Source organism: Malurus melanocephalus, unplaced genomic scaffold, assembly GCF_030028575.1.
Source record: "Malurus melanocephalus ecotype Western Australia unplaced genomic scaffold, MMel_1.1 scaffold_105, whole genome shotgun sequence".
Lineage (NCBI taxonomy): Eukaryota > Metazoa > Chordata > Aves > Passeriformes > Maluridae > Malurus > Malurus melanocephalus.
In genome coordinates, this window is record NW_026623337.1 from 497,995 (window position 1) to 511,449 (window position 13,455).

The window sequence follows — 13,455 nt, forward strand, 5'->3', positions numbered from 1 at the left end:
TGAGACGCTGCCAGAGTAAACCGGGGCTCGCCGGTTGTGAAAGCGCTCGGGTTCGCCAAGGGCCCCGTGAGGACACGAAGGTGACGCACTGCCGGGACACACGGACACGGCTCCTTGCGCAACCCTGCGCGATGCCACGGGCTGTGCCCACACTGCAGAGCTCACTGCCGGCCCTTCCTGCCCTGCATCTGCCACCGGGAGCAGGGATTCACCGGGCACAGCGCTGCTTGGCTCCCTCAGCGCTGCCGGTCCGCGGGGCACTCCCGAGCCGAGCCCGGGACAGCTCCGTGCGCCGCCCGACCCGCCGGGACAGGTGCAGGACGAGAGCAAAACCAATCCACCACAAAGAAACTCAGCAGCAGCGGACTTTGCAGGACTGCAGAATGATCTCAGCACAACACAGGATCCAGAAAAGCATTGCCAAAAAGGCTAGAAAGACCCCAGAGTCCAGCAGCTGGGAACAGGCAAAAAATCCTGRTCAGGACAAACTACTTTTGTCCTGCCTCCTGATTAAAAGTTCTCAGACCACTGATAAATTACCCTGCCCAAAATAAACCTCTAAAATACTGCTTTGTTTTGCGGACTTAAGGCTGAACAAGCACCCAAAAGGGTCATATACGCACAAAAAAAACCAAGGAAGTAAGACAATCTCACAAATTTGTAAGATTCAGAAAACATTATTAAAGATGACAGACTTTTCAAACTGCCTTTTTCTTTTCAAAGRCCTAATTGCTATGGAATTGGTTTATAAAGCTGCCACCTTTAGAAACTTGGGGTAACACCTCTCAAAAGTAGACACGGAATGAAAAGCACAAGAGAAAAGATTCATGTTTTCACTCCAAATTTTAGCCTGGAAAGCTCATTTTAAAAAGTTGATTCACCTCCAGATGCAAGTAGAAAGTATTGTTTAGGAGAAAGGATGGAAACGAGTAAAGTGATAAAAATTGTCAGAAACATTCAGCAATTAGTCTGAAATTTGCTTTTTAACCTCAGGGCCATAACTCTTTGATCTATTATTATCACTAACCACAATCAGCAGCATACCCATGCATCTTAGGGGAGCGTACAAATTCCTATAAACTATTTTACATATTATCCACAAATACTGGATTCTGTTTCTACTCAGAGGTTCTAATCAAAATTTACTTTTTTTTTYYYYYYTTTTTTCAAAAAATAACATTCTAAATTAACTCCCAGTAGCCCTACCTCCAATTTAAGCTATCGGTTTTTTCATGAAGCCAATACCCAGCTTAGAGATCGCAGATTTGGAGAAATTTAATTTAGCAACCAGCTAAAAACAAATTCTAATGTAATTGCAGGTGCTTAATTCACTATTTAAGATAAACAAATAAAATTCAAGTTACTTTGTGATCTACCAGCAATGTGATAACTTTTGCTAAAATATAGTTCAGTGAAGAAATGGTATCTTGCAAAAATATTTTTTCTCATACTGAATAGATACAACCAGTGTTAATTTTAAGAATGCAGAATGAACAGCACGGATTTGGTTTTCTCACTTTTTTCATTGTTGTTTTTTTGGAGTTTTCTGGGGATCAGGGGGTGGTGGTGTTGTTTTTTATGTTTTAAATGCTTCAGTACTAATTTCAGCAAAATAGAGAAAGAGAACCCCCTCAGATCACCTCCTTTCAGAAAACACATTGTTAAGCTCTGGTAAACCACATTAATAAACCTCAGCAGCAAAACAAAACAAAACAACAACAACCAAAAAAAAAAAAAAAAAAAAAAAAAAAAAAAAAAAAAAAAAAAAAAAAAAAAAAAAAAAAAAAAAACACCAAAAAAACACAAACCCAAAHAAGGTCACAAAGCCTCCCATTTAAAGAGACAATTTAYTTGAAAACTTTGCCCTGAAAGKAAACCACCCTCAAGGTTTTTGTAAAATTCCAGAGTCCCGGAAGAGAAAGACATGGATGCCCAGAAATCCTGCTTCCAAATCCGAGGAGGGAGTGCCTCCTCCCACGCAAACCCCACAGAGAGGGGGAGATGCTGTGGCTCCTCTTACCAGCGCTGGTACTGGAGCAGGCTACACTGGGAATTGCTGGCATGGATGAACAGGGACTTCCTGACCTGTGAGCCCTTCCCCTGCACCGTGAGCCACAAAAGTGTGCCTTCCTCCAAGGTCAGCCTGACTCCTCCAGCCATGAACCCAAGGTGGCTCCAGCAGGAGAGGGCCCACCAGACGGTGACCTTCGGCTGCAGGTGACACAAGGAGGGCAGTGAGCAGTCACATCATGCCATGGTCTATTTAGGGTGCATTCAGACATGCCCAATAATGCTGCAAGAATCTGGTCCATTGCACCCGATGGAAATACTGCTGCCTTTTTTTTCTCTCCTCAGATCTCTCACTCAGAGGAGACTGCAACCGAAGTAATTCATATGCTGAGCACCAGGCACTGTGTAGCAACCAGCTGCATGTGAAAACTGATAAAAGTACTAAACTTAGATGGATTTAATACCTGTTTTTCACACACTCTTTTTAGTTTCCTCGTTGGACCATTTTTATCACTCTTAGACAGCCATATTTTAAGACACATTTGCCAGAGAACAAGTTACGGTTCTATATTCATCCTTAACTGTGGTATTTTCTGACCTCTGAGATCTTAAATCTCAAATCACAGCACTCCATTGTTCTCCAAGAATTTTTGGGCAAAACAAGTCCTTTAATAACTCCATCTCCTACAATTCTGTTCAAAGACTCAATACGTACAATTAAAAAAGACAAAACGCCTTTTCAAACTATATCCTGAAAATACCAGTGCTGGGATTATGGACTGACAACATATTATCTTTTAGCAGAAGGAGAATAATCCCACAAAGAGTTGGGTTATTTCATAGGCTCTGTTCCCTTTCCATCCCTTTGGTTTGCTCTCCTGTCCATATCACATCACASTGCTCACCAAGGTTCACTGTCCCGTTGGTTTTTTAGAGCTCCAGAGTGAACTAGATCAGGAACCCAACCTGGCTCTCACACACAACACACCCAATCAAAGGGCAAAATGAGAGTCAGAGCAGACAAGGCATGGCCCAACAGAGTATTTTCACCGCCGCAAAGAATACATTGTTCAGCTACCAGTGACACACAAGAGCAGCCACTGCTCCAGCCTGGGATCAGCCAAGCACCAATAAGTAGCAGAAATGTGATTCAGCCGGGCAGAGCACTTCACAGCAGGTCGTAGCTCCATTAATGTTAAGTGCTGGTTGAGTAAGGACAGGTTATTGAACCACAACTTAACAATTTACTCCCTCTGCAGACAGCACGAGAACTGCACGAGCACTGAATCTGCTGCAGCAACCCCTGTGCATTGCTTGCTGCAACACACACCCCATAAAATAGGACGGGAACATTTTTTTACCATGCATATTTCTGTGTCTTCCAGTCCTCGTGAAAACTGACTGATCCATACTGTCAGAAAAGGTATCACCAAAATGTTTTCTGTTTGCTAAAATCTGTGCATTGAAGGTGACCCCACCTTCCCGTTTTTCAGAAAACCATCAAAAGAACATTWTCGCAGTGGGATTCCATGTCACCAAAAGTGATACAAAAGGCAACAACTATTAGCTACTGTCAGAATATAATACGGCAAACTGATTTCCAATAGCCAAGCACTGCAAAGGTTAGTGGTATTAACCAGCAATTGAAACGTTTTGGAAATGCACAACATTATTTACCCCCGCACAAAGAAACAACCAAGCCCTCCATATTGGCACCCAGATTGACAACAGAGTTCTTATTTCCCCAGATGTGGAAGACCCAACCATTTATGGAACACAGTATTCCAGTAATGTGGACTTCTCCCTGCCACAGCACAGGAATCAATGGATATSTATAATTTTAAGGGAAAATAAGGCATAATTTGCAGTCACATTTTAAGGGAAAATACTTAATGCAGATAATAAAAAGCAATACAAAAACTCAGCACCCACACCAAAATAACAACAAAGAAATCTGCGGAAAGTAAAAGGCTGTTCAATGCATTSTGGTATGCCCAAGGGAACCTTTCAGCCTCCCGGTCTGACATATTAATACAGACTTCTAATTTCTTRAGCAAGAAATAAAGAATATGCAGAGGTCTCAGTTGTGCAAAGACTATACCCAAAGCTGCTAAAAAATATCAAAAGTTATAAAAGAAACTACAAAAACAAGTATACCTTCTCAATTTGAAATGAAGGAAAAATACTGATTTAAAGCTATGGTCTATGATATTAGAGAATCATTTGTGAAAAAGGTCTGCACAGCAAATTTTTGGGAAGATAAAGGGGAAAACAGTCCTGGCAAGCACAGAGAATATTTTAACAGCACAGTCCTTTTCTCATAAAGTCCGTCAGCAAACAGAGGTCAAGGCCATTCATAAATTCTAAAAATAATATTTACCAGACCTTTATCTTTCTGGCAGGTATAATTCTGATAAGTGACTATTCTAGATAATATTTAACATAAAAGTTTATTTACAAAAATACTTGCAATAGCCTGAAATCAGATTTTAACCAGAACCACTCACTCAAGCCAGTAAAGGCTACAGGTAAATCAAGATCAGGTTGTTGGGCTGCTGTCTGGTTTTGGGTTGGATGGGGTGGAGTTTTTTGGGGGCCTTTTTCAAGAGGGGTCTACGAAATAAATACTGACACATGTGAACGGCTCAGGAACAGATAGGTGCAAGTCATCAATAAAATACTATCAATGTCTAATAAAAAAACTTCTTGAAAMACSATTATAGATAAACATATGCAACTCMTATTAAACCACTAAACTTTCTGAATAACAGCACTTYAAACTTCGTGAATTCTTCCCACACTGGATTACACCAGTGTAATTGCCAGGAAGAAACGACAGTAGGAGTATCAGCCCTCTGTTTCCACCACAACCACTGAGAAAAGCAGTACGTATGTGTACACACATGAGCTAATATGGAAATCAGAGGGAAAAGGCACATGTGCAGAAGAAGCTTTAGGTAAGAGCTAATGCAGCAGAAAGGTCATCCTCCTCGACTTTTACTGTTGTTTTAAGCAACTGTGACATTTTCCTGGGCCGTTTTGAAAATCACATAATTGGTATAATCATGGGGCTTAGGCTAGCACCCCAACTCAGATGAGCACTGATCACCTCAAAAGGAAATCTTATGCGGATTTTTAGTGTAGGTTTTCATCAATGACATCACACAATTGCAGAGCCCTTCTTTTTCAAGCCCACTTAGCTATTATTTAGTTTAGAAACCAGTATTTCTCAGAAATGCCATTCATGGAGGGAGGAATCTATACACACAGACAGACAAGTATGATTCACCCTTTATTAAAAATTACACATGTAAAATCTTTCAAAAACAAAGAAATGTTCTGCATGCATATTAGCAGAAGAAAAATACTTAAATTTGGTTTTGTTGAAGAGGCTCTCATTYCCCAAACATCACAAGCTGCAGTGTTATAAAAAAGTTACTAACAACTAACTTAAGCAGAACCGTAACTGTGTACATCTAATAAAAGTAACTGAAGGAGAAAWAAAGAAATGTTCTGGCTGGCAGTGGGTGCTTGGCACAGTCAACAAGGTAGCAAGGCATTTAAATACCTCAGCTATGGTTATTAGCCATTACCACCATGTGTAACTGATTCAAAAAAGGGAACATCCTAATACAAAAAGAAAAAAAAAATTACAGTAATATTCTGAAGATTCATAATCAATGTGAAAAGTCAAAGTCATCTTCTTTTGGCCACCCACTCCTTTTCACCATGTAAGCTGCAAGTCTGAAGCAGCTCAGAAAGGGTATGACATCAGRGTTCAGAAAATAATGCAGCTAAAACAAGACATATTCCATGCTGGTCATCTAYGGGCTTTAGAGAACCATGTAGCCTATTTTTTCCCTTCACCTTATTCTTTGCTTGCAGCCATTTATATTGCAAGCTAAGTATGCCTGTGAAAAAAAAGAAGATGAAGAAACTTCAAACTATTGCAAACTTCGAAGGGTTAATCACATGCTGTAAAAGCCTGCAAAATGTGTGATGCCTGGTACGGTTGACACATCAGAAAAAAACCTGACTGGAAATAGCAAAGATCTGGTTTAGATGCAGAGGACAGAGGTGTGATGCTGCTGCTCTGATGACACGAAGGAAGAGATTTTGCAATCCCCATACCACATGGATATGGGACAGCTGAAACCAACCTTGGGATGTTGGGTCTGGCACTGTTCTAAGCTATGTGTGCTTTATTACAACACTTCAGAGCACCAACTAACTTGAGCATGATTTCCTCTGTTCTAGCTGCAAGACAGCAYAGAAATGAAGAGAAAAATAAAATTCAGTCTGAGGTTCAATAGCAAGGCTGAGCTTTTACACATGTGACATCTTATGTTCAGTCTTTATGAAGTCATCGTGCCAGCAGACAAATATCTCAGCAGGCACCTCTGCACCCAAATCTGCTAAAATGATCTCTACATGAATTTGGCTTAAAAATTTTAAGGGCTTTGCACAGGCCCCTGGCTGCACCTGTTGGCACAGTGCCATCGCCAAGCAGATTAAGTGCAGCATTGAGTTAAATAATGGGGTTGAGTTAGGAGATTTGAACTGATGACACATGTCCTAATCTGGAGTACAGATCAGGATGCCTGGAGTGTCGCAACCCTGCAGATCCCCATCACCTGAGCAGAATTCCACACGTAACAGCTCAGAGCACCAAACATTTCAGGATTTCAATCCTGCAAAGTGGCAGCTACGCTCACCTGTATATCCCACAGAAACACCAGCTTRGAGAACGAGGACAGGACAGTGCACCCAGCCTATGTCATCACCAAGTCTGATCACACAGATTATCCAATCGCTGCTCTAGAGCTACCACAACCAATGTCAGATCAGAAACCCCGTGAGAAACTGTCACTCCAAACACAGCTATGGATGGCACCCATGCTCCTGCCTGCATTTCCCTGTTCATTGTGCCTGTCCCTGCCATGGATGGCAGCCTGGACTCATCGCAAGCGCTCAGCTACACACGAGCTCTCACAGCGGGCAGGAGCTACCTGCCCAAGCAACAGCGCTAAACCACAAAGGAGTAAAATATTGGGTCTTTATATTCATGCATTCCATCAGTCCGCTGGTGAACTTTTCTCACTATATAAATAATGCAATTTATGAAAATTTCATCAGGTAAAATAACTAGAAAACAGTAACTCCCATCTTCCTTAATCCAAGAAAGTACATTTAAGCCAAGGCTGGATGATAACAAATAGCCAGCTACATGCGAAGTTCAGCACTATGATGGGATACTGACCCTCAAGTATATTAGAAAGTGCACTCTTTCTCAAGACCATATGAGAAAAGGCCAAAGCAAAAGTAAATTATGGCCTACAAAATAGGGAGATTTTAGCAATGTTGGACAGAATTGCAAATAAAATTAAACTGACACTCTTTTTTTTTTTTTCCCTTATGGGTAGATAGGCTGATTTCCCTCCTGAAAAGCACCATTATTTTAGATATTATGTTTTTCACTGTGACACTATTTTCAGAAATCTGTAGTATCATACAAATATGGAAAACACCACGCATCCTCCTCACCCCACTCCAAGAATAAGGCAGATGCTTCATTCACTGAGGGCAGCTGCACAGCTCGTGATGAGCAAAAAAAATACTTGAGAAAGGTAAATGCCAATCCATTACTGGCTATTTSAGCTTCAGCACAAGCCTTTGGTGAGCCTGCTGGATACATGGAGAGGCTATGCAACCATTCCAACTCAGTCATGCTGTCAGAGGCGACTCATAACTTGTTCTATTGACTCCGAAACTAGATGGTTTGGGAAAGGGAGCATCCCTCACAAGATACATGGACACCTKCTTGAAGAAGGACGTGCTGCCACGGATCAGCCAAGAAACCCAAATTCAGATGACACTCACTTATTCTCTTCCACCAAAAGTGAGGAGATCAGTTTATCCATTTCTCCCTTTCAAATACATCAAGTTTTAACAGCCCTCCTCCTTCTGGAGGCATTTTTCTATATATACAAACCAAATGTTCCTACAGTTAAAATACAGAAATAATATGTTGCCACAGGCTCGTAATGTTTAGCTTTTTAAACTTAACCAGTTAAAGTCCAGTGCAAACACAGAACTGTACTTCTTCACRAAAACAGATTCCTGAYGCTATCGTTTTCTTATCCTCATCTCAACATTTYGTCTGARGTACAACACATTCAGGTACTAGCTGAGAAAGAATAACCATTATAGGACACAAGAGAGCAATTTTACTAAGCTCTCATTATGGGAAAAACAACATTTGTAGTAGTAAGAGCTCATAAACATACTAAAGCTATACYTTCAAACCTAATAACAACAGAATATAATATGTTCTTCTTAAATATTAAAGCCAGCAYTTTGTTTTTATTAAAGGCAGAGTAAAATACAGCAAGATAGCAACAAATCTAATAATAACTGAAATTCAAACAAAGAATTATGCATCAGAGTGAGAAATACCACCCTGGTCCTCATTCTAATTCATGCCTTGTTTAATGCTGGCGAAGAAAGAAAAAAATGAGAAAACAAAAATTAAAAATAAAAAAAATTGCTAGTAGTAATTTGCCAGCTCACCTGGACACGTTTTCTGGAATGTACTCTAGAACTGGATACCCATCGCTTCTTCTGGATGCCAACTCTGAATGCGACTTCCAGGTCTCCACGAGCGTGCTGACAGCAGGGAAGGAGCTCAAGTGCTGAAATGTCTGCTCCCGAGCAACCGGCCGCGACAAGGATATCGTGCCCTGGGCACCGATCCTGTAGTGAAATGACTGTCCACCTGAATTTACACCCACAATGGCAGAGGATGGTATGCTGTTTTCTTGGTAATAGCTGCCATCATCAGGCTCCTGCTTAATCCCCACACGTAGGCCTGGATTTGGAAAACCGCTACCTTCGCAATTTCCATCAAATGAAGAAACAGGTGGTCCTAAAATCCCAGAAAGTGAGTAATAGTCTTTGTCATCCATAAAAGAAAAATACGAGCCATCTGTAAATGGGAAAGGATTAACTGCTTGATTCCCTTTAAAGGAGGCACCAGAACAAGAAAGTTTGGCCGACTCTTGCTTCACTGGTACTGAAAAGGGGGAATCGGAGTTTATTTTGCTGCTGCTGTCGCCGATGCAGGCGCTGCCGAAGGACCCGTCTGGCTCGGGCTTTATGAACTGAACAAGGTTCATCTGGCTGTTGTTGGAGATGGCGTTCTCCATTTCCTCCATCTTAGGAAACGCGAGTTCTTGAGCACCCTTGTCTTTTGTCTCTGGACTAGGAACGGTATCTTGGCTTCTGCTAGGTCCAGCTGGCGCGCYGGAAGGTGGGAACCCTATGGAGTTGTTTACGGGGCTACAGATGGACGATCCCACAGTGCTCACCGCTGGACTGGAACGAGTGGACCTATTGTTGGCATTGGAAGGGCTGGCAATGGAGCTCCTGGAGTTCAGGTTCGCGGGGCTGGACACAGAAGATCGCATAGTGATATTGTTGGGACTGGAGACGGGAGATTTCACRCTGCAGTGACTGGGAGGACTGGAAATCGGCGACTTCATGCTACTGATAGGGCTGGAAAGCGGAGAGCCGACGCTGTTGACGTGCGCGGGGCTGTGCAACATGGAGCCCCGGTTCTCAACGTTGGGCGAGCGCGACAGAGGGGTTCCCTGCCCGATGGGGCTGTGCATGGCAAAGTTMCCAAAGTTAGCGGTAGTTGAGGACACGGAGTTCACTCCCGCAGGACTGCACACCGAGGAGGCCAAGTTCTGAGGGCTGCAGCCTGAGGGGCTCTTCTCTTGACACATGATGGGGCTTTTGACAATYGCGTGCATGGCACCGCCGTTCACAGCGCTCCCAGAGTCCGACATCAGAGACCTCAAGGGCCTGCTGGWGCTGTGGAGGGGAGAGGAGCAATGGCCATTCTCCTTGTAGAGCTTCACCAGCTGCTCCACRTTCTGGTAGATCTTCCCCGGGCTCCCCTGGTTCTGCTGATCGTAGTGGTAATCGGCGTCTCGTATCGAATCCATATATAAACCCATGGATTCGGCCACGGTCGCCGACAGCTCCTTGGACTCCGTTTCGGTTTTGATGTCAGAGGGCAGAAGACCAGGCTGGCTGTTGTCTTGCTGCAGGCAGGAGAGTAGCTCGGGYTTTTCTTTGCCGTTTCCTTGGGCGCTGCTGTTCGCGAAGGTGCCGGCGGCGCAGCTTACRTTTACAATCTCCATGTAGCTACTGTCATCAGTCTGCTCTCCAGCACCTATGGAAGAATACTCCACAGACTGAGAAACTTGACCCCACCGTCTCTCCATATCTAAGCCTTCTGGGTAGCTGTGGTATCCTTTTGTCTCCATAACTAGCAAAGACATATACAAAAAAGTAAAATTAATGACAGGACAGTGTGACTTCCTAAGGAAATTTCCTAATTTCCTAAGGAAACAAGGCGTATCCGCTCTGTCTATCCTCCTCTCTCTCTCTGCCTGCCAGTCCCATTTCCCTGCCCCATCCATCATCTCTCAACCATTTGTCCAATTTCAATCAAACAGAGGGAAAAGGTCTAATGGATATGACAGCCCTATAGGTTCAGGGAGAAAACAGCTCAACAGTCATGAAACACCCAAATTATTGTTCCCAGCCCTGCCCCAAAAAGAATGGCTTGGCAACATCAGCACAACTGTCCACCCTGGCTGGCCACAGCCCCATGGTCAGTGCCAGCTGCACCAGGGGCTGTCCCTCACCTGAAGACCTGGAAGAAATAAATGGAAGGGGGAGTAAGGAAGGAGGGGTCCACAGAGGTCCTGAAAGGACATGCTGGTATTAGGCAGGATGCAAACCCTCTGGAAATTGCTCATGACAACTCTGCTCCTCCAAGGACCTTGCTCTGCCATGCTACAAGGATAGCAAAGCAAGGGGGTTTCTCCTCACCATCCTCACCATCCTGACACAGGATGCTTTAGAGGGACCCAGCGATTCTGAGGGAGCTGACTAGCCCCTTCCCAGCTATACAAACTTCTTGAACAACCTCCCAAGGAGACACGAAGGCATGGGGAGAGGAGTAGGACAAAAGCTCAATRGGAAACATTTTTGCCACAGGGAAAGGGGATCAGACTAGGTGGGAATGCATGGCTATTAAACGGATCCATAATTCTGCCAGCTCTGCAAGCCTCTATGGCAGCCAGCAAGAAGAATAGATAAAGAAAAGTAAATTTAAAGGTTCTAAAATGGACCCTAAAAAAAGTCCCTCCCATCCCACATGCTGCTTTCTYGAGGTAGGGAGCAAAATGCATGACCTAGTCTCCAATAATCTGAAAGCCACAAATAAGTAACAATGGCTAATTTTTAAAAGATTGGGCTCATAGTATCACTAGAATCACAGAAACTTAAGTGCCAACAGTTACAATATCAATATTATGAAAGTATTTTTTCCTTTCAGAATGTATTCAAATTCCAGTATTTAATTTCGTGTTTAACCCTATTATTAACACTATTTTACTGTCCTATTTTAAGCAGAATTATAAAACAAAAAGAAAAAACTTTAAAATGAATTACTTGAATACTTCTTTGCCCTTACTTAGTTGGAACTACAGCCCTATGGTCTACATTCCCCTCAAGCACAAATTTTATTAGAACSTAGAATTATGTGTCTCACATCATCATATATATCAAATCACATTCCTATAGTCTTAAAATTTTTAGACAGAAGTGCCTAATTCCACATAAACTCACTCCCAGATAATCGCCTAGCCCTGATTTAACTGCTGAGCAAGGCTGATTCCTAGAGAAATCAATTGCAGCTGTAAGTGACCCGCATTTCTGAAAACCAGGAAACTTAGTTAAGGCTTAAAATTAGGATGTAAGTTAATTTTAACCCTCAGAAACACCAGCAGAACCACTGCATACCAGGAAATCTCTGCTACAGTCCCAACATAGCACGAGAGTTTGAGCTTTGTAGTGACTTCTCCCACGGCAGTAAAATGCAAACTTCATATATAATCAATAAGGTGAGGTTACTCTCAAACTTCAGCAAATAAAAATTTGGGTCACACAAAGGAAAAAGAATTAGAAAATACCCTGATTCCGCACTTGCAAAGGCTGGTAAATGTATTTCAGAGAATCAAAAAGCAGCAGAGATTTTTCGTGGCCTGATACAAGTTCAGTTTAAGACAACCRATATAAATTAGGGAGAATGCAGCAGCAAACAGATTTTTTGGGAGTGCTGGTTTCTGTCACCTCGGAGCTCCTCGGTGSATACCAGAACCGAATTAATCACCTCAGGGGTTACTGGTAGCATTAGGGTTTGGTTTTGTTCTCCTAAGCAGAACTTACTACAACTTGACTAGCATGTTTGTCCACAGAATCCACACTTCACCTACTGCACAGACATGCCTTTATAGTAACTTTCACCAAACAAAATCTGACTGCAGGCTAAAACATCTACGGACATCCACAACTAAAGCTAAGYATGTGGGAACCAAGATCGCCTCTATCCGACACTTCACAAGATACATTGTGACCACGGCAGCTTCTCCAGACTCCCTCCCCCAAGAGCTAGAAAGACACTGAGAGTTGTGTATTTCACCCCAAACAYATCAACAAACTCAGCCCTCCGAAGACAAGTCTCCGATCAATCAGGCATGAAACCAGTCTCGCAGCAACAGCCAAATAAAAAAATCAAATGGTACCTGGTATCCCTGCAACCAAAAGGTCACCTAGATACGRGAAAATCTGAAGTAAACCCAGTTCCATTAAAAAAAAAAAAAATTAAACTGGTCGCTCAGGCGGACACCCGCTTCTTAATTCTCGCTGTTTGTAAACGAGATTTTCTTGGGAGTTTCACTGCCTGCCAGCCACCCCGCTGACAGAGAACTGCGCGGGGACCAGAGTTTCATCGCTAGGCTGGGGTTTTCCCCCCCCTCTTCCTCCATGGCAGCGGAGCGGCTCGGGGAGCCCCGGCACCGCCGCTGCCCCGGCACCGCCGCCCACGGAGCCGAGCGGAGCCGGGCGCGGGTCCCCGCGTGTTAACACCCACGCAGGCAGCGCGCACGCTTATTTCCCCATTCACCCTACRCTATGAGGAGCATCCCCGCAGCTCGCAGCCACCGCTTTGCACCCTACTCCCGCCGCAACCCCCCGCCTGTCTGCTTTCCCGCAGGTGCAGCCCGGGCTGTCACGCGTGGGGGAGCCCAGCAGTGCCCGGGAGCTCGCTCCCTCCTTTCCCTCCCTCCCAGGAGTACTCGGGGGAGAGGAGGGGATCCGAGAGCCCAAACCCGCTTTTGACCGAGCCCGCCCGCCAGCTCCCTCCGGCCGCCCGCTCCCCGAGCGATGCACAAGAACGCTTTTCCCCGTGCAGTCGCCGCTCACCGCCCTTCGCGGCGGGGAGGGTCTGGGCCCCGCTGCCGAGCCCCCCGGCTGCCGCCACACCCCGCCAGCCGCCCTTCCCGCCGCGGGCCGGGGAGCGGAGCGGAG

The 13,455-nt window shown here is 44.2% G+C and overlaps 1 protein-coding gene across 3 annotated transcripts in view; it reads right to left on the reverse strand.

Moving 5' to 3' along the window:
• The window catches only part of NR3C2 (nuclear receptor subfamily 3 group C member 2), a 188,166-nt gene that overhangs the window by 173,079 nt on the left and 1,632 nt on the right, over positions 1 to 13,455 (reverse strand). For 2 of the 3 annotated variants that reach the window (XM_057369178.1, XM_057369179.1), the window contains exon 2: positions 8,581 to 10,345. In XM_057369178.1, the coding sequence (XP_057225161.1) occupies positions 8,581 to 10,343 (1,763 nt within the window). In that variant the 5' untranslated portion in view covers positions 10,344 to 10,345. Of the gene's footprint in view, positions 1 to 8,580; positions 10,359 to 13,455 lie in introns of those variants that run through there. The other variant, XM_057369177.1, reaches the window with a different exon arrangement.